Raw genomic sequence first — 22,688 nt, forward strand, 5'->3', positions numbered from 1 at the left:
ACAAGAGTGCTGAAATATTTTCATGGAAGGAGAAGGAATGGTTTGAGATTGCAACAATGAAAAATGAACACTGGTATGCTTCATCATTTATTTATAATGATAATTTATTTGTTGTTGGAGGATTACGCTGCAAGTCAATAGAGACATTGAATATAAAACAGTCACCTTTGACATGGAGAAAATTTCTCACAGAGTTTCCTTATAAATGTTGGCATCATCAAACTGTTGTTTGTAAACAAAAAGTCCTTCACATTGGAGGACTCATTGATGGCAAAGGAAAATCAGATTTGATTAGTGAAATACAGGTTACTGGTACAACATCTCATGTTTTAAAAGAGTTGTGTCATATGCCTGAACCACGTTGGTGCCATGGAGCTGTTGTTGTTGATGATAAAGTTCTTATTTTTGGAGGACAGGGAAAAGGTACAAAAGTTTTCTCCAGTGTTTTGGAGTTTGATCCAAGGACTCTTACATTTAAGGAAATGCCTCCATTACCTCATCCATTGACTGAAATGGCAACAGTTCAATGGAGAGATAAAGTTGTTCTTCTTGGAGGTCATTATAAAACAGAATATTTTAACAGTGTTATCATGTATGACTGTAATACAGGTAAGATAACTTTCTTACCATATATGATGGAAAAGAGAGTGAGGTGTTGTGCAGTTATAACAGATGATACAATTGTTGTCATGGGAGGTGTGCATGATAATGGTGAAGAACTTAAATCAGTGGAGTGTTTTAAAATGGGAAGCAGTTCCTCATGGACATATCTTCCTTCAATGAATGAATCACGAGCAGACGCCATTGCTGAAAATTTACCTTTTGAGCAAAATTATTTATAAGCACAAAATATTTTGTAAATAATCAGATCATTATAACTCAGCTAAACTTTTTAATATTAAGTTGAACAGTGAATATATGAAGTTCAATATGTAAACCTTCAATTTTCTTATAGCTTTTGATTTTTATAGTAAATTACTGAAGAATAAATGACTTTGGTATTTTACTAAAGACTAGGTAAAAGAAAATTTATAGCATTAGTTTTTGTTCAGAATTTTTAAACTGCAGTGTATGGATTTGACCAGTTGTTTTGTCAAGTCTTTGTTCATCAAAATCGAAATCACTGCCAATTGTACATAGCTTATTTATTAAAAAATTTTTATTTTCCCTAACACAAGGAAAAGTGTGATAAAAATACGAGGTTATTCTTGACGAACAACCAAAACTTTTCCCAGAAATAGCGCTTTTTTTGTATGACAGATAATATGTCACTTTATTGTATTGACAATTATATAGTCCAAGAACAACAATTTGTTTGCGATAAAGTGATACTGAGACAAGGCGATGTTTCTCATCAAAGTACAAGTCCTACATAAACTAAAGCATTTTCTTCGCTTAAAGTGCCCATGACACTAAAAAATTTGCAATCTGAGTTGTACTTTTATTGAAGAGATCTTTTGAAATGACAATGGACATTCTAAAACAGTTTATGCACATTATTTTTCTTTCTTGAGATATTGAGGTTTTTGCTTTGTCCGATTTATCTAACTTGTGAGAACTAGGAGTATTAGGTAAATTTAACGATACTTTACTTCACAAGGACAGAGTTCCCTTTGTTGTGACATGGTTAATGCTATAAGACATAAAGTTGTCAGGAAACTGAAGAGTATTTAAAACATTGTGGGAACTCATTATGCAATATGACGTCCAAGTTAGATAAAATGGAAATAACAAAAACTTCAATATCTTGCGAAGGGAAAGAGATATGCATTAACTGTTTTAGAAAGTACAATGTCATTTCAAAAGTTCTATTCATTGCAAACATAATTTAACTAGCAAAATTTCGTGTTAAAGGCACTTTAAAGCAAAAGTTGCAAATTTGGTTGTAACAATATTTGGAAAACCAGTCAATATATAAACCACTAGAAGGACAATATTCTCTAGTTTCGAATTTCTTCAATATTCGGTCATGTAAACTTTTTAGGAGAAGACGGAGTTTTTTTAGCAATAGCCAGAGTTATGTCAGCTGGAGTAGGAGTTAAATATTCTTTAGAAATTTCTAACAAACGTTGTTCTTATGTTAATTTGAATACAATCAAACGCCATTGAGGCCCACTCGCGGATGAGATCAAAAAGATTCGAAGCAGCTTAACAGTTTTTGAAAAGGAAAAGTACAAATTCACTAATATCACTTCAAATTACTTTATAACAACGGCAAAGATATTGTATATTTTGGTATTAAAACTCTTCCAGTAAACTGGGCAAACATCTTAATAATTTCATACCTTAGCGTATTCCTCTTGAAAGCATTTCAACTGTAGACAATCCTCGAGCTCTCGTTTTCGTTTTCTATACAAAACTTCCAGCTTGGAGAACACTTGATTAATTTTGAAATATAATTTCGAGACAAATTACATGGTATATTTCCAGCCTTGTGTTTTGTTCGAGTTATCTGTCTGCTGTATGTCTGACACAAGTTGTTCACCTTCGACTTATAACGCAGACAGACGGCTGTCTGAAAAGCTGGCGCTCACTTTTTTATCGTGTTCTTTGAGCAATCTCTGACGTTCTTCTACCGTTTCACCACATTTTCCTATTCCAAGTTCATCTATTGCCGTCAAAGCCAGCTTTGTTGCACTTCGACAACCTTCCATGAAGGGTTCTTGTTTCTAAAAATACAAGTTTCAAAGATAAATACTAGAGACGCTCCTCTATTCCAAGTTTACATTAGAGACGTTTCCGCATTCAAAGTTTATAATAGAGAGAGTTTCATTTTACAAGTGTGGTTAGATGAACAAAAAACTGTTCTATGAAGCTACAACGGTTAAAGAAAAAAACTCAATAGATAAAAATCTATGTCGACTAATCTTCAAATCCCATTAAAATAAAGCTTTATTCGATCCTTCGAGAGATTTGACTGCACGTAATCAAGGCAAACTATTGTACAAACACGCACAAGGAAGGTTTGTGAAAAACATATCACATGAATTGTGTCATAGCTGAACATCTTAAGGCTGAAACACACTAGGCAGTCGCTCTAGTCGCGCTTCTAAAACTACCGCTTTGCGTGGTTACTAAGGTAATAGCGTAGTCGCGTCAGCTAGTCGCTTTAAAGGCAGAAACACACTAGGCAGTCGCTTTAGTCGCGCGTCTAAAACTACCGCTTTTTGATTATACCTTAGAAAACGAAGGCAATATATAGTGAATTCACAATGCAATCTTTCAGTTTTTATATGACTTATTAAATAGGGACAATAGGAGCTACAAACTGGAACCCTAATGCACAACCTAAATGCACAGAATAAGATTATCCACGATATACGCGTAATGGGCTATGATCATATTGGCGTGTTTTAACTGGCTTGTTCTCTTTTCTCCACATAGTAGTTTGTATGAATGTTTTATGCAGTGCGGTGTTTGAAACGGGGCTCATCCCGTTGAGTCACCTGATTTTTTCAGGTTCCTGAGACGATTGCTTAAATTGTCCAGCAAAGTGCGAAGATCATATCTTCATATAGTAGTTTGTACTGAGTAAATATTCATATATTAGTAGCTATAATAAAGGCCCAAATAAAAAGTTTAAGTGATGTCTGTGTCTGTAACAAACAGAAATCTCCGCCATGTTCAATAGACACCACAGTAAAAGTCACGATGGTCGCTGCATGTGTGTTTCTGGCGTTCAAGCAACTGACGCGTGCGCATCAATTCCCTTTGGACGCGCGACTGAAGCGACTGACTAGTGTGTTTCAGCCTTAAAAGTTGAACATGTTGAACTTTTGACATTGGTCGCTTCAGTCGCTTTACACTGATTGGCCAATAGATACATTTTAACTTCCTAAATGCATATCATATTCCCTGTCATAAGCATCATACGGAATTTATAGATTATACCTTGGAAAACGAAGGCAAAATATAGTGAATTCACCCTGGAATCTTTCAGTTTTTATATGACTTATAATATAGGGACAATAGGAGCTACAAACTGGGGTCCTAATGCACAACCTAAATGCACAGAATAAGATTATCCACGTTTTTCGTGTAATGGGCTATGATCATATTGGCGTGTTTTAACTGGCTTGTTCTCTTTTCTCCACATAGTAGTTTGTACTGAGTAAATATTCATATATTAGTAGCTATAATAAAGGCTAAAATAAAAAGTTTAAGTGATATCTCTGTCTGTAACAAACAATAATCTTCGCCATGTTAAATGCCATGTTAAATGTTCATGGTAAATGTCGCTATGGTCGCTGCATGTGTGTTTCTAGTGCTCAAGCGACTGACGCGTGTGCATCAATTCGCTTTAGACGCGCGACTGAAGCGACTGTCTAGTGTGTTTCAGCCTTTATAGTGCATTATACTGAATGTACGAATCTTCAGCAAAAACTAGAAATGTGTCAAAATGTACAAAGTAATTAACATGTGTCAAAATGTACAATGTTATCAACACGTGTCAAATTTTAAAATTTTATCAACAAATGTACAATATAAAATGTGATGGAGATGTCTAAAGTCTATTACAAATTGTTTCAGAAACGTGACAATGTTAACGGTATGTATCAAAATACACAATCGTACAACGTGATAAAATTCTCACCAATCGAAACTGCAGCCAAGCATCGTGATCGTACTCAAAGCTTCCGCCGAAGGTCGTGGAAATTTGATCCATTGAAATGGAAGATAGCACATCATCAAAAGACGACAGCAATTTGAACTAAAAACGGAAATTTTCATGAACCTTTTCGCAAAAGGGCAACACGAGTCTTTCCACCCACCTATCCCAACATTCCCCAACTCACTTGAAATTTAAGTTTTCCTTTTAGTTTATCAGCACTGAACATCAAAAGATGTGAATCTTTTCGTTCGAGGATGTAGGCAATGTGAACGCTACCTGGTTGCATCTCCTATGGAAATGAAAAATACAAGCATTAGATTACAGAAGAAATTCAAAGTTGAAAAACATAAAAAGGTGTGAAATATTTGAATGTAAATACAACATAAATTTGAAACTCGTAGTCTTCTGCTTTTATGTTTAAAGCCAGTTTCATATTCCTCAAAAAAATCATTAATGTTGACGATCTCTACGATCCTAAACTTTTACAATGACATGTGAACATAAAGTACATGTCAACCCAGTCAGTGGTCCTACATATCACGAAGTCCATGACCCAAATGAAAACTTATAAAACCATTTGAACTATGGGGTTATCGGAACAAGAAAAGAGAAATTGTAGCAACTAGAATATGGAGGAGACTTCACACACATAGAAATCGCAAATTCCAATGACTTTCAGAAGCAACATAAAGCAGGATAGACCGACAAACAATCGCAAGATCACCACCGGTTCTTCAGCTTTCTCCATAAACGTGATTTAAGTTAACCAAAGCCAAAAAGTTCGTTTGCCTTTAAAATCATTACGCTTCACCAATTTAAACCGGAAAATGTCATACGTTGCAACATTAGCAGTAGCATTAGTTTACGAAGGTCAAAGTCTTTGCTAATCACACAACGAAATAAGATCAATTGACATCCACTAAAGATATTGCATATTTTACCATATGACACGTGCACACCCCCTTAACACCCCTCAATTATCCCTACTATATGTACGACGTAGACAGTAACCAGGCCCGCTTAATTACTCATGTTCTGTACAGCCAAACGCCCATAAAGACAAAATTTTCTTCCTATCAAATTTATTGCAAATGTTCTTAACTTCGATGTTGGTAACTATCTATAGACGTGATTTCCCTGATCCTGATATAGGCACTTTAAAGAATGTATGTTAACCATAATGCATTACGCGTTGATCATGGCGTGACGGCCATCTTGTGAGTAAAGAAAATAGCAGATTTTGTTATTGTAGTCCATGTAAATTAGACAAACAGTTAGCTTAGTATAAATTAATATTATTATAAATTAGAGTTTTTAATCAATGTTCTTTGGTGAATTTTTCAGATAAGTTAGACAGTATAGTGACGAAAGTGAATTCATTGTGCCGCAAAATCAAAAAGTAAACGATGTAAACACAAACAAAAGCGCGCAATGCATCTTGGTTGACACACATTCTTTAACTCTCATCTTACCTGGTATTCAGATTACATGGCTAAGAATGACTTTGAAGTTTGCATCAAGTATAGTCAATGGTTTCGAGCTTAAATCTGTGGACATTACGAAAGCATTTACACTGCTCGTCCGCGGGCTCAGCTCCGTATTCAAGTCCTTGCTGCTTTGCCGTCTGCCACTTGTATCAAATGCCATTATGTACCTCCAGGGTCTGCGTTCAAACCCTTTGCCTGCTTGGCCTCTCACAATACAGTTGAAAAAAAGAAACTTGTTCTTCATTTGTTTCGACTTTCGTTCATTCCAGTTCGAAGCCCATATACAATCGTATTCGCTTTTGGTCAGCGGCAATGACATCACCTTTTTGGAATCGTAATACTACAAGATGATCTCGCCGGGCGATGTGAGGTTCAAGTGAAAATAGAATTCCCCTTTGTGGAGGTTGATGTCGAGCTGCGAGAGATGAATCACAGATGTGACAAATCTCTCGTAACATGGTAGCCATTTTTCCTCGTTCATTCCAGAATTTGAGAAAAATGTCTGAAAGATGGAAAACGAAGCAATGTTATTGATTTCAAGCAATTTCCGTAAAATTGAGACTTCCCCGGATGGTCACACTGCAGGAAGCGTGGAAGATTGATAATTGACGGGGGGAAGGCTCACATTGATTTCAACGGAAACTAATAAAGTAGTACATGAATATCGTCACGTTACTCGCTTTTATGGCAAAATCATTTTTGGAAGTTTTGAGAAAAAAAGGAAATAATTAATATAACTTTAAAAAAGTCAAACGCTTCAATAAACATTTATTGAACATTTATTGAGTCGTTTTTTGATTGGTTAATTGACTTCGGCAATAAATACGGAACATAACAACGGGAAAAATAATAATACTTCTAAAACGCAAAAATCCAAAATCCACCCTTCCCTCCCCTCAACTATCAATCTTCCGCGGTCCTTGACACGTATGAAAGAACTATCATAATCCTATGTCATGGAATGTACATATCCACGGTAGTGTTGTATGGGAGGGGTGGGTGTGCTGAAGTAAGTATTAGATTTCGATGGCTCCATATTGTTGTTTAATGTCAGACTGTTTTTTCAGATGACTTAACTTCATATTGTGACAGTAAGATTTTTCTAGAAAGTGCACTCCATTAAACTCTTATCACAATTGCTTTGGCTTAATTATTTGGTCTATTAATATTTGTAGGAAAATTGGTACCTATCCCGCACCCCTTTAACCAAGAATATGAAAGGTGCACACCCACAGATCTAATAATACACGAGATAGTGCAACTGACATACAAGTTGAAGCCGGGCAAATTTACTTCCGGAGCCCCAAAGTAGTGAGAATCAATATGGCGTTGTATTAGAAAATATGTGGTCAAAGTTAATATCTCGCAATTATTAGCAAATCGCGGAGGTTGCATCAACTTTTTTGCACTATTTATGAAATAAATCATTGTGACTATAGTTTGTAAGAAAAAATTGCAGAATACGCCAATACATCGCCGTAAAATTGATTTCAAGTGTAGCTCGATTTGAAAGCATCAGCAGCGACGAAGGCTTAAGTACTGGAATTTACATCTAAATATCGTATTACAGCACAATCTGCGATAGTGTGGCTTAGTTCGTGGCAAATACAGCGATATCATACTCGATCTATGGATGTATTGTAATAGAACAGGCATATTACGAAAATCAGTCAGAAATTGACACATGTTACAAGCACAAATTAAATAATTTGCTCAGAATAAATAATTTAGGTTTGATATTTTCAATAACAAGAATGTGTAGAAAGTTTTATATGCATATACATGCCTGAATGGTAAAAAAGAAAATAAAAATGTTGAAAACAGTAGCATAACATCACCATTACAGTACATTAAGCACTGTGGGCAGTGGCCATATAACCCACTGGTTTAGACTATGACAATACATTGTTTATATATATGTGTAAAACACAGTCAATACTACAAGTCTGGTGACTCTTCTTGCTTTAACAAGTAAATATTTTCCCCATGTTGGACACAGTGTATTGTATCAACCTGTGGTATCAACAGTTTCACAAGTGACCTGCTATTTTATACTTCACAAAAAATTTGGTGTAACAGAGGTAGACTCATAATATAAAACAAATTCCGAAGAAGCAAGACAGACTCTATGACATAGACAAGCAAGACAAGCAAGACATAGACAAGACATAGACTCTTCGAGGTAGACTCTTCACATTCTTTCTGTAAATAATTTCTGAACGTATTAATTACTCACATCTTGACATAGCTATATTCGTTTGCCGACCAGAAACACCAGAAAAATGCATTTCTGGTACAATAATCCAGTGCAATATTTAATTATGTACAGTGAACAATATACTTTATATAAATCGTGAAAAATCTTTCAAACTGTAATCTCCAACTCGTTTTACTTAACAATAAATATCGGAAGATAATTCTACAACGTTTGATTGAACATTTTGTGGCAGATTGTGCTGTGATACGATATTTAGATGTGCAAATTCCAGTATCTTAAGCCTTCGTCGCTGCTGATGCTTTCAAATCGAGCTACACTTAAAATCAATTTTACGGCGATGTATTGGCGTATTCTGCAATCTTTTTCTTGAAAAACTATGGTCACATTGATTTTTTTCATTAATAGAGTAAACCAGTTTATGTAACCGTCGTGACTTGCAAGTAATTGCAAGATATCAGCTTTGACCAGATATTTTTTAATACAACGCCATATTGATTCTCACAACTTTGGGGCTCCGGAAGTAAATTTGCCCGGCTTCAACCACTACTTATGAAATGTAAGCCGTTGCACTATCTAGTGTATTATTAGATCTGTGTGCACACCCCCACAACACCCCTCCTCCCCCTAAATCCATCCCTTCTATATGTACGACGTAGACAGTAACCAGGTCAGCTTATTTACTCATGTTCTGTATTTTCTCGACGTTCACTCATTTCAAAAACAATAAATGTTCAAAGAAAAGAAAACTAATAAAGTTCTCGAATTTAAAAAGAGTGATACGTCACAGGCTGCCGCGCTACGTCACTGACAACGTCACGAGATACCACGCTACGTCATTGCAGGTAATGGTGTGAGATAGTGAGATTATTCTGAAAAAACGCGTTAGAATTCGGACATGAGGGAGAACGTTAATACAATGCAGGAGCGATCAAATACTTTTCATGGAATTGAATGTTCCAATGACATTTTTTAAAAAATGCAAAATGCTCATGAACAAAGATCAAAACTGGATTAAAATTGAATATGTATGACTAGTTTATAATTTACGAATATATTGTAAACTCCGATCAAAATTGGGAAAAAATGAAGTATAGACTATAGTTTAATAGACAAAATGTAGTTTATAGTTTGTAGTTAAGACTTAGTCTATTTCATGAAATAAGGATCTTGTAAAACTAATATTGAGGAAGAAAATACAGAAGCCATTCGTTTACAAATCATTAAAATTGAATATGTACTCTGGTTTAAAGTGGTTATATCACGAATTTTAGCCCCCCTTTTTTATTAGCTAAATTGAAAGACCTTGTTTCAGTGATTTTAAATCTGCAATTATAATTGAAATTGGATTGGTGAAAGTGATTTTACGGACGTTCAAAGTCACGATTTTCAGCATTTTTTTTGCGAACTTTTTCATCGGTATGCTAATGACTTGTGACGTAGAAAGTTGAACACATATATCAACATGGCGTATTCTACTAGTAATCTTAATAAGAAACGCGGAGGAAAACGCTGTGTTGCTGGCGGAAATAATCAAATTAGTTGCGCCAATGATTCAAAAACCGAAGGAATGCCGATGCATCTGTTTCCTAAAAAAGAAACAGAGCCGCAAAGACATAGAAAATGGGTAAATTTTGTGCGTAAACATAGACCAGGTTTTGAGGCTTCCTCTACCTCGTGTCTGTGTTCTGCGCATTTTGAAGATTCTTGTTTTGACCTTAATTTGAGTGTGTAAGTCAAGCTCAAAAGAAGGTTGAAGAAAGATGCTATCCCAACCATTGACGTGGCTGGGATTCCTGAACCATTACAGGACGAAATAACCGATCGAAAGCGAAGACAAGTAAGTTTACGCTTGTTTATGTTAATTTTTCTTTTGTCATATGTAAATTCGATATAAGTTTTGTAGATTATTCGACATACTCTCCATAAGCCATCGCTGAAGGAAACATGTTCTCTCAATGAGGAAGTACCATCTACTAGTGATGAAGCTGAGCATGTTTAAGTATGCACTGGGGAAGCAAACGATTCGCCATTTGAACGGCTTGCTATTTTCCATTTTTACATTTATGCTAAGATTTAATTCCATATATTTTTTCTTTTGTCTTTTTTCCCAGACTGACATTGAAGAAAAGATATTCTTTCATTTAATTCTTTCAGCTTAACCTCTCAGTAGTTGCACCAATTTGTTTTTATTGTTTACTCTTGTTTCAAACCATTAAACTGCATGTCAACTTATATCGTGCATCCATGTATCTCCTATTTGGTTTTCATCTAGGCATATTTCCTGACCATTCCAAACTCAGCAAAGAAGGTCAACAGTCTCTACAGTGCACAAGTTAAAAGACTATTCCATCATTGCCCCTCTGATGGTATGTAACCTGTTGTGTTACCACTTGGATATGCTTTCCGAATAAAGTGGGTAAACACAAGCAGGTAAAGGCCGAGTGTTCTCCCATCCCATAGACCCACAAAACCATCGCATCAACTATCTGTATGCCACAGCTCTCAAGTACCTGAAGTAAATAAAAAGGTTGGACTAATTATTGTTGATGAAACAATGTTGACTATAACATTGTTTCTCATACAATTTACAATCTTACATATTTAATGATTGTGATGCTTGGCGGCGATAAGCACGTCCATTCCTATCTCTCAATAGTGGCCCGACGTTTTCAAGGACAGCCTCATGAACTAAAGGCCCAAATTTGGCATGCTGTGTTATGCATGATATTTTCTCAATGCTGCCATCAAATGTCATTTTCTGCAAAGCTGGTCCAATTTCCTTACAGCATCTGTACTCTAATGCGCCTTCTAACAAATCGGTATGACAGCATTGACAATTACACCTGAAACGTGGGAGCATTGTTGTTTATAAAGTAACTTTATGTATATTACAAACAGGAGAAAACAACAACTTACCATTCACCAAGTGGAATTACGCCATCCCTTCGTTGTTCTAATGTCGCAGGGAGAATTCCATCAGGATCATCTGGAGTATGCACTTCATCACCATCTCCTGCTAGCGGTTCATCGTCATATGCGAAGTCGTTTAAATGCTCGACATAACCCACCTTTTCCGAGCTCGAATCAGATACGCATTCAGACATCGAATTCGAATTATTTGAGCACTGATTTGAGGCCTTACGATTTTGGATGTAAATTTCTGCTGATAAAACGCAAAACAATGTTGGCTTTCTTTTGAACATCAATGACTGAAATATCGCTCGCGAGATCGTCTTTGCCTTAGCATTTACAATTTAGCCATAAATTTTTCACTCTCTTGAAAAAATTCACAGATTGGACAGCAGCATTCGTGTCAATATATGAATTTCTAAAAGATTTCCATAAATTCCATCTGATTGTAATTAAGTTTCTATTATGGTAATAAAAATTACTATGAAACGATCAAACATTCCAATCAGACAGTAAGCTTGATTATGTTAGTTTATTTGTCTATCAGTCGAAATCCGTCAAACCAATCACAATAAAACAAAAGTTCAAATGAACCAATTGTAAGATAGCAATTGGACTCTCTTATACGTCCGGCCATCTCTCTTATCAGTCGAGACCATTCCAGACTGTCCACTAATCTGGCCATTGACCAATAAATTAAGCGTTTTTGGCGTTCATAGACTCCTTTATCCGTCGAACCAGTCAAGCCACCCCGCTTATCAGTGGGTTATTTCAGGTCAATTAAAATTCAACTGATCTGGTTACCAACGAGATATTCATTGGATTAGTCATTAGTTTTCAATAATAAATAGAGGTGGATTTTTATCACGAAGTAAGTGCGATAATAAAGTAAGAATAATAATGATTTTTTAATTAATATGAATAGGTAATTTTTGAATTTCAAACATCATTCGCGCGACGGATTTGACATACTCTAGATCCGCCCCTGGTGAAAATGTACAATTGCACTGTTGAAAAGCTGTAATTGCCCTGTACTAGAAAAGTAATAAATAATAATTGGACTGTAGAAATTGTAAATACACTCTAAATCCTGTAACCTGATTGGCTGAAAAGTAGTGAACGCCAAACAAACTTCTCTTTAATTCATAAAAAATATTGCTTTCAATTTCCCGGTTTGTGTATTTTGCATATAATGAACCTTTAGGGCATGACAAGGCTGCTATATGTAACAGATATCTTAGTGCCATAAAAACATGCTCAATTTTAGGCTTTGTGGGCTTTTATTGGAGCTGAGGATTTTACAAAAGATCCTCCATGCTCTTGTCACCGACAGTAATTTCATCAAGTGTTTCTTGTGGATTTCACGAGATGTGTTTTTATAATGTGTAATGTAATGATGAAGATTTTAAAACTTAATTTGTTGAACTTTATTACACCTCATAATGTGTCCTTATTACATTCAAGATTTCTCAATGCTATTGCGACAGGACCAAAAATATTAAATGTGGTAAAGTACAAAACAATGAAATCGATATAATAAGTGAACTACAAAAGAAACCATTTTTTGTTCGACAATCAGGCGAGCAAAATATACTCGTAAGTCAGCGGCCAATTCCAAATTTACAAGCGACTACAGGCAATAGAAGCTTTCAGGAAAGTTGGTGCTCGAAGAAAGATTGGCTTTGTGGTAGCTCAGAAAAGAATGCATTGTTCTGTTGGCCTTATCTTTTGTTTTGCCCTGGATCGTCATCTTCATGGACGCAGACCATTCACAAAGACATGCTATCAGAGAAAGAAGACGCCAACACATTGCATGATGAGGTAGTAAAGAAGTTCATTGAAAAACCACGAAGACTTGCTTTCTTATACAAATAGGTATTCATATATGGCTGATAGCAAGCTGATGATGTCTTACGTCTATGGCATGTGAGAACTTTTCCGGGAACTTTTTAATGCAGGCAATGATGACTGTCATTTCGGCACGACAATGAACGGCATCAAAACTTTTGATAGTTGTTGATGACAAATCTCAGCCTTTTTTGGTTCTTTTGTCAAAGTTTCTTTACAAGGTGTACATAGGTATCTATTTACAAAGTGTATAACAATGTGCCCTCCCGGCTATCACCATAGTAAAATGGTGACTCCTGCACTTGGGACACAGGATGTACGGTTACACATTGTATGGATGGTATCTATTTATGTATGTGGTATTTCATAGGTATCTATTTATGTATGTGGTGTTGAGAAAATAAATCACAAATCTGTAACTATTTTTGAACTATTTCTCTGCTTTACTATAAATCCTTCGAAAATTTAAATTAACCAAAATGGTTCTATTTCCTGCATAAATATCACGCATTTGCTTTCTAAGACAGCCGTTTCCGACGTTCTAGAGATTCTAAATTCGGAAAATTTTCTCGCTCCGCGCCAACCATGCTGGCGCCTCGTGAGCCCGACCAAATGTTTTTCGCTAGCTACGCCACTGGCATGCACTGTATTGAAAACACAAAAGCATTTTGCTTTAAGACGCCGCACACGGATAAATCAACAAAGCATTTCGCCACGCGTGAAAAAAATATCAAACATGTTAGATATTTACTAGTCCTGCCTGGAATAGCAAAAGTCGTCGGAAACAGCACGCACACACAAGAACAACTTGCTTACGCCAGTTGGCACGAATAACATTTTGCTAAACTCATAGCTCTCGTGTGCGCCGGGCTTTAGCGGAGATATTACATAGGCTAATCAAGTTTACTGTTGTAATATTATTATCATACTCTCACACACCAAGATTTGTCAGAGAAGAAAAAGAAGAATTATTTTAATACACTAAAGTGCTATATCTATATACACGAGATAATTAATTATGATAGATCAGATAATTACAGTGCTATTACTAAATATGGTGCAAAGTAATGTCCTTAGAAATTGCCAAGAATACCAGTCTGGCTGGCTGCTATGCCTTGAAGAATGCAAACACAATCTGCCTACAGGTTTAATGGAAAGTATTTCTTGACAAATTGGTTTAATTTGGATCACTTAAAATAGTTTGAAACATATTGGTATATAAAGGATAATGTATGTAGTAATCACCTACAATTTGAGTTCTAATGATTCAGGGAACATGTAACATAAATTACTTTATTTCTGTGTTATTTGAACATTCTGGTAACTTTGTTTACTGAAAGATTATGTTCCTCGATAATTAGGACATTGTATGTCAACAAAGATGAAGCAGTTTGACTAAGGATTTGCGGTAAAAATTGCGTTATCTTGAAGGAAATGATTCTTTGGGTTATCGCAACTGTTACAATTAGGTAATATCAATCAATTAAGGAACCACAACAATCGTATGTTTCAAATTAATATCAGTAAGTGAATACACCAACAGTTTTCTAAACAGTTATCATAACTTCAAGAAAATTGCTTTGAGCAAATAGCATATTGTCAACCGCACTCGAGGTAAAGTTATACCGAAGTTATACTCTCTTCCGTTATGTGTAAATTAGAAATTGTGACATACAATTCGTATGTACTTGTTTATCGAGTAAAAATTCGTGTAATTTTGCTTCAAAAGTGCGATATCGATAAGTCTGTGGTTAAATACAGTCGTATAGTCGAAATAAGTACAATCACAATTTGAAAGTTTCAACTAAAAATCAGTTAAAATCAATCGCAAAAGTTTCAAACAATTCTTCGATTTCGTAATTAAATTATTCCGTCTGGATGAAAAGAACGCGATTAAATAAAAAGAACTTTTCCCTGTAAACGACATTCGCAACTATTTATAATATCACTTACAAATGAATAAAGATTATACACAATTGATGACAAGTGATCACAACGTACATCAAAGACGTCAAAGATCGAACATGATTACTGATGAGCTTGTTTACAGTCGACTACGAATAACAAAATTTCTTTACAAATCCCAAGAATATGACCAAACCTGGATAATACAACGGTATGTATTCCTTTGTGTGACAGCTCACCCAAAAAAGTGACGAGACCTTTGCGCAGAGGGATTAAATAAACATCAAACACGAACATCGGTCAACGACAATGGCAGTCAACCCAAACCAAAGTAGCTATGAACGCGATTTGGAATCGATTTGAAGACATCTTACCTCTATAGACATCCTAAAGTTTCTCAAAGACAACCGGCTTGCCGTATATCTTTCGATTTTGGTAGATTTTGGATTCAAAATACTGCATTACAAAGCATTTTATGAAAAGGTCGATTCACTGGCCATGAGAGTCGGCCATAATTGGAAGTCAATATGACGGAGACCGCAAAGGTATGTGGGTAATCTCGTCAAGTGAGAAGACTTGCTATAAAAGGCTGAGCAATCCTTTCTTTCCTCTCCTTTTTTGCTAACTTGTGCTTCAAAGTCCCACAAATTAAACAGAAAATATTGAATGAAGTGCAGTTTGACTAAATACCTGCTTGAACTCGAACACCTGTTCTGTCAACTTTGTAGCTTAGCGATCAGTGAGTTCTTAGAAAAAAGACTAAAGGACGTAGCTTGCTCAATAATCGGTGGTTGTATCTCGTTATTAATTCTTTTGATTTTTGAAATTCAATGCTTTCAGCGGATTATAGAATGCACATATGATTTCAAGCCTTTCCTTCCTCCCCTCCCCCAATCATGTATTTTCCTACGGTCGTGGATTTGAGCGAAACAAATTGTTTTTCGAAAGTCCATATACGTTAGGAATGGCATAATTACTTAACAGATTGTGTGTACATTTTTTATGTAATTATGATTTTTTTCTTCTTGAATTGAAAACCAATTTCATTTTGTGTTGTATGTTCGCTGAGAATTTTATCATTTCAAGTTAAGTTATTAGCAAAAATGTTAAATTTCTTTTGACAGGAAAGATTTCGGTATTAATTTTACATTCTCGTTTATTAGAACTTTTAAAACGACGGCGTACTTTCTAAAACAGTTCGTGAATGTCGTTTTACATTCTCATTTCTCAAGTTATTAAAGTTTTTTAATATCCATTTAGAAAATTTCAAATATCCTTCAGTTTCCTGGCGTCTTTTCGATGAAATTCTTTCGCAATATTTCATGAATAGTGTATTTGCACAATATCTTTGATGAAGTGTTTGAATATTTTAGACCTTTTTATTTTGTCAGTTCGATGCAAACATAGTTTATTCATAGCATTATCTTTATGAAGATAGACATTTCAATATTTTAAAGACTTAACACTTTCATCTAAAAAAGGGAAATTTTAATTGAGATCAATCACATCATATCCAATATGAACAAAAGTGATCATAAAGCAGTCTTTACACTACCTAAAATATAAACGTGTGTCAGTGTAGGTGGTGATGAATGGACAACAGAAAATGAAAAGAAGAAAATTATCCAATTGCTTTTTGGCTATATCATTTTCTTGAGCAGGCTATTTCAAAAGTGTTTCTCGGTAACACAATTCTTACGCTATTTTACAGTCAGATGAACCATTAGAAGTCAAACTTCCTACTCCACCAAATGTTTATGCATATCTTGCACGCTGAAAACTACAGCAACGTTTTCGTAACTGTTCAGTTTTTTTATACCCTCAATGTACACCACCGACACGACATTATAAACTAAATAAACGTTTGTCGGTGATGATGAATCAATAACAGACAAAAAAATCTCCTGACAATGTTTACGTGAAACATAAATATGTATGAATTTAATTGGTTTAATCTAAGCTAACAATGTTTACAGGAAATTACACGGGTATAAATTTAGAGAGAACTAAGTTTACCTTAAGACTGCGCAAAGTCATTTTCCTATTCATGAATTCCAATGATATTCTTGATCAGTCTAGAATTTTCTTCTGACTTTTTCAACACTTTTGCATTCTAAATTTGTAATTCTTCAACCATCTTAATCAACGTCACTAGATCTTCAATTTTTTCGATTTGCTCCGAGCTCACGTCTTGCATGACGACTACGAAAACGACAAAAAGAACTATCTGTAATGGAACTATCTCCAGTAAATGAACTAAATGAACTATCTCCAGTAAATCTTGAGCTTGGAGTATATAACTCTAAAAAAGAAATAGTTGATGTAAAATTTGAGGAAACGCAACATTGACTGGGACTCGGCAAAATGCATTACTTACAGTACTGACTATAGACAACGGCTTACATTAGAAAGTTGGTATACCAACTTGGAACAAACCCCCCTGAACAGATCGCAGCAATTACCGGCACGTTACAAACGGCTTATTCATAATACAAACAAACGATCAACTATAAACAATACACTTCACACTAATTCACAATGACAATACACAATTGACACCCACACATTACAACTAAAAACATCATACCTAAATCACATATCACAACTAAAAACATTTCGCTTCACACTAATTCACAATGACAATACACATTTCCTCTACACACAATACAATGACGTAAGAACCAGATAACAAATACGGCTAACCTGACGTTAACTCCTCATTTGACTCTGAAGATGACTACCGCTAAGGTTGTTGAAACGTCAGTCAACAACAACAAAAACAGTCCTTCTCAGGACTATACCAACCTGGACGATCTACATTTACAAACATATTTAAGAAAAGTTGTGCAGTCAGGTATTCGTGAACGCTAAGCCCAAAGTTTTAGATTTTCTCTAGGTGGACCTGTTTCCTTTCAAAGAAAGAGTTAACAAAGAATGGGAGGGGTAAAGTAAAGGTTAGAAAACACTGGTGTTCATAACTGTGCCTGTGACACATTGATATAATCTACTGTACTTTTTACTTCCCAATCCATACCATAAAAACTTAGCAGAAGTCAGGAATTTCTTGAAGTTACCATGGTAACCGAGTGCCTGTCTATATAACTGTGTAATCTCAAAAGGTTTTTCTAAACAAGGCATACCGAGATCCTGTAGCCATTTTAATACCTAAAAGAACATTTAAACCATACATTACAAAAATCGTGTCGAACACCGATAGCCTATAACATCAATAAATTTTTAAACTATTCACTACACAATCCAGCTATATGAAAAGGTCAGTGTAATCACGTGAACACCATTCTCACGATATCGTTACAAACGTGACAACTGCCAACTTTCGCCATAAATGCAAATGCAAAGTTTTTGTTTACTTGCAGAAACGGTGGAATAGCCAGAGAGAATACGTTGATTAAGAATTTAAAAGAAAGTTTGGTTCACATAAGATTAATTGCAAAAATTTAATCTTTGTTTAACCGAAAACAGTGAAACCGCACAATTTGTGATGTGTTTTCAAATGTAGTTTACTTCAAAGAGCAAATGCTCAAGTGAGCAAGAAACCAACATAAAGCTCTTTTCTTTTTTAAATTTTCTGCCCACTTGTCAGTGAAAGCACTGCATCACACTACATCATAATGCATCACACTACATCACAATGCATCACAATGCATCACACTACATCACAATGTGTCACAATCCAGTGATCCAGTGAGAAATGACTTTTGGCTTTTCCCAGTCAGAACTCAGAAGTCATGGGAAATACTATTATTAAGCATATTATGCAATCTCGATTGCAATTGGCTAAGAACCTAGCTACACTGCTATAGGTGACATATTATATAATTGTTCATGCATCGACATTGCAAGCGTTTTGCAAACTGTTTTCTCTCGATTTATTGAGTATTAAGACGTAAAAATAAACGGAATGGGTTAAATTGTCAGTGAGGAGAGTTTTCATCGAGTATTTTCGGGAGAAAGACGAATGCGACACTGCAGACATTACGTCATTCGAGTGTGATAGTGTGATGTTGTGTGATGTATCACAACATTTCTATCCAAAGTAGACAAAATATATCGCGCATCAGATGTGTGTTGAAGGAAAATTGACTATTTTCAATCACTTGAAATGTGCGATGTATTCAATTTCATAGATTAAACATTGTTTGAACAGACTCGTCAGAAATACTATCTTTTCGAAAGGTTATCAAAAAAAAGTAATAACAAAAAGCACAGCGCATTGACACAAAAAAGTAATACAACTAATTCTAGTGTTGTATGTATGTAAATCAATACACAAGTCATAAACGTGTTCATTTGTCGGTTGAATAAATGACATCTCATGTAAGTTAGGAAGCTGTTTTGAAAGACAATTAAGACAAGTATTATTGCAAATAAATGGTTATTAGTGAAAACGACATTGCATTTATCGTTCAAATTTGTAAGAACTCTTAAAGAACTCTTCACTTTCCACGATGTGGGGTTTGAGCGAACGCGTTCGATAGATGCAGAAAGTGTTTAAGAGTGTTACTGAGTAAGGCATCATCATCATATCCTGTCGCGTTTTTGTTACGCGTGTTGTAGCAATTAGTCGAAATCAGGGACGGCACGTGAAGCCTTGCTACTTGTCCCCACTGAGTAAGTGTTACTGAGTAAGTGTTATTGACTAAGCATTTAACACATTTTAAAATCTTGAACACGATCTTGACAAAAATTGTATTTATTATATATTATCGAAACTATGTTTATAAATCTCCTTCACTTTGTGGCCACATAACTGAGGGTTACCACATGTGCGAATTGCATACCTATTTTTCTTTATGCATGTCTTTTGTAGATCTGCTTCATTGCACTGTTTTGTTTTATCTTTTTTGTCTTGGTTTTGTTTAACATAGGTATGTTAAAATATAAAACTAGGCGTTGTTATTCTTCGCTTTAAACTTCCGTGTTTATCAAACGTCGACTGCAAATTTCAACGTATCTTCTAGCTTTAACTTGTAGCGATAAACAAATAATTTCATCACTTCTTAAATTAATCTTAACACTGAATTATACGGGAAGACGAATGAAATGGCTTGTCGTCTCAATGATTACGAATGTGGCTATGATGAATCGAGATTTAAGAATGCTGTTGATGAAACTTTTTACTGTTCAATTTGTCTCAACGTCGCTAAAGATGCGAGAATGTGTCAACATAACGAACACATCTTTTGTCGTAAATGTATTGAAGAACATCTACGAGTTAATGCACAAAGATGTCCTCAATGTCTTGATAATTTGAATGTATCTACACTTCTTCCAGCGCGAGTTATAAATAACTTGATTTCAAAGTTTAAGATAAGTTGCGACTACGCTAATCGTGGTTGTCCAGAATTTATCAACATTGAAGATCTTGAACGACATGTCAAAAATTGTGGTTTTGCTCCAGTGCTGTGTTCTAATGAACGTTGTGACAAGGAGATAAACAAACGAGACAAGATTAAACATGAAACTGAGTTATGTGAATACAGAAAAATTCCTTCTCACGATTTTGCGGAGATAAAAGAAATGTTTCAAAAAAGTTTTGAGGATCAAGTAAAAATGCCAATTGATAAAATAAATGGAAAAATAGAGTCACTGACGAACCAAAACTCGAAATCACAAAAAGAAATGATGGAGTCTAAAGGAGAAATAAGAAATATTCAACAAAATCTTTCTACAGTGACCAAAGAAATGATGGAAATATGGAAAGAAATAAAAGATGTTCAACAAAATCTTTCTACAGTGACCAAAGAAATGATGGAATCAAGGAAAGAAATAAAAGATGTTCAACAAAATCTTTCTACAGTGACCAAAGAAATGAAAGAAATGAAAGTCATGATACTTCAAATATTGGGAAAGATGACTAAAAATGAACATGTCAAAACATCGCCATCATCAATTGAGCGAATGATGAACTCAGGAAAAGAAGATATTTTGATTGCCGGAGGTGACTTGTCTGGTTGCTTCAAGAGTGCTGAAATATTTTCATGGAAGGAGAAGAAATGGTTTAACATTGCATCAATGAAAACTCAACACAGGTTGGCTTCATCATTTATTTATAATGATAATTTATTTGTTGTTGGAGGATTAGGCAGCAAGTCAATGGATACATTGAATATAAAACAGTTTCCTTTGACATGGAGAAAATTTCCCACAGAGTTTCCTTATGAATGTAGTGGTCATCCAGCTGTTGTTTGTAAACAACAAATCCTTTTCATTGGAGGAAACATTGCTGGTAAAGGAAGATCAGATCTGATCAGTGAAATAAAGATTACAGGTACAACATCTCATGTTTTAAAAGAGTTGTGTCATATGCCTGAACCACGTTTTGACCATGGAGCTGTTGTTGTTGATGATAAAGTTCTTATCTTTGGAGGATTTCGAAAAGTTAGCATAGTTTTGTCCAATATTATTTCCAGTGTTTTGGAATTTGATCCAAGGACTCTTACATTTAAGGAAATGCCTTCATTACCTCATCCATTATCTGACATGGCAACAGTTCAATGGAGAGATCAAGTTGTTCTTCTTGGAGGTTATGATGGAAGAGAAAAATTGAGCAGTGTTATCATGTATGACTGTAATACAGGTAACATTACAGTCTTACCATCCATGTTGGAAAAGAGAGTCGCCTGTTGTGCAGTTATAACAGGGGATACAATTGTTGTCATGGGAGGTCAGAATGATAAATGTGAAATTCTTGAATCAGTGGAGTGTTTTGAAATGGGAGTTAGTTCTTCATGGACATATCTTCCTTCAATGAATGAAACACGATATGGAGCTATTGTTGAAGTTTTACCTTTTGGGCAAAATTATGTAGAAGCACAAAATATTCTGTAAATAATCAGATCATTATAACTCAGCAAAACTTTTTAATATTAAGTTGAACAGTGAATATTTAAAGTTAAATATGTAAACCTTCAATGTTCTCATACCCTTTGCTTATTATAGTAACTTACAGAAGAAATAAATGACTTTAGTATTTTACTCAAGACTGAGGTAAAAGAAAATTTATAGCATTAGTTTTTGTTCAGAATCTTTAAACTGCAGTGTATGGATTTGACCAGTTGTTTTGTCAAGTCTTTGTTCTTTAAAATCGAAATCACTGCGAATTGTACATAGCTTATTTATTAAACAACTTTTATTTTCCCTAACACGAAGAAAAGTGTGATAAAAATACGAGGTTATTGTTAATGAGCAAGCAAAAATTTCACAGAAATAGCGCTTTTTTTGTATGACAGATAACATGTCGCTTTATTGTACTGACAATTATATAGTCCAAGAACGACAATTTGTTTGCGATAAAGTGATGCTGAGAAAAGGCGATGTTTCTCATCAAAGTACAAGTTTTACATAAACTAAAGCATTTTCTTCGCTTAAAGTGCCCATGACACGAAAAATTTGCAATCAGAGTTCTACTTTCATTGAAGAAATCTTTTGAAATGACAATGGACATTCTAAAACAGTTAATGCACATCACTTTTATTTCTTGAGATATTGAGGTTTTTGCTTTGTCTGATTTATCTAAGTTGTGACGTCACATTGCATAATGAGAACTAGGAGTATTTGGTATATTTAACGATACTTTACTTCACAAGGACAGAGTTCCCTTAGTTGTGACGTGGTTAATGGTATAAGATATAAAGTTGTCAGGAAACTAAAGAGTATTTAAAGCATTGTGGGAACTCATTATGCA

At 35.0% G+C, this 22,688-nt stretch overlaps 2 protein-coding genes across 3 annotated transcripts in view; one reads left to right on the forward strand and one right to left on the reverse strand.

Moving 5' to 3' along the window:
* The window catches only part of LOC124437488 (pleckstrin homology domain-containing family G member 4B-like), a 65,166-nt gene extending 49,668 nt beyond the window's left edge, over positions 1 to 15,498 (reverse strand). Inside the window, exon 1 of one of the 2 annotated variants that reach the window (XM_046987453.1) lies at positions 15,355 to 15,498. In XM_046987453.1, coding sequence (XP_046843409.1) covers positions 15,355 to 15,366 — 12 coding nt within the window. In that variant the 5' untranslated portion in view covers positions 15,367 to 15,498. Of the gene's footprint in view, positions 1 to 4,796; positions 4,902 to 15,354 lie in introns of those variants that run through there. The other variant, XM_046987456.1, reaches the window with a different exon arrangement.
* A 4,368-nt stretch (positions 15,499 to 19,866) lies between these two features.
* LOC124436082 (kelch-like protein 12) lies at positions 19,867 to 21,832 on the forward strand. The gene is made up of 2 exons (XM_046986011.1): positions 19,867 to 20,682; positions 21,034 to 21,832. Exons 1-2 carry the CDS (start codon positions 20,045 to 20,047, stop codon positions 21,830 to 21,832), a joined length of 1,437 nt encoding a protein of 478 aa, XP_046841967.1. The 5' UTR covers positions 19,867 to 20,044.
* The last annotated feature ends 856 nt before the right edge of the window (positions 21,833 to 22,688 follow it).

Source organism: Xenia sp. Carnegie-2017, unplaced genomic scaffold (genome assembly GCF_021976095.1).
Source record: "Xenia sp. Carnegie-2017 unplaced genomic scaffold, XeniaSp_v1 HiC_scaffold_16, whole genome shotgun sequence".
Classification (NCBI taxonomy): Eukaryota; Metazoa; Cnidaria; class Anthozoa; order Malacalcyonacea; family Xeniidae; genus Xenia; species Xenia sp. Carnegie-2017.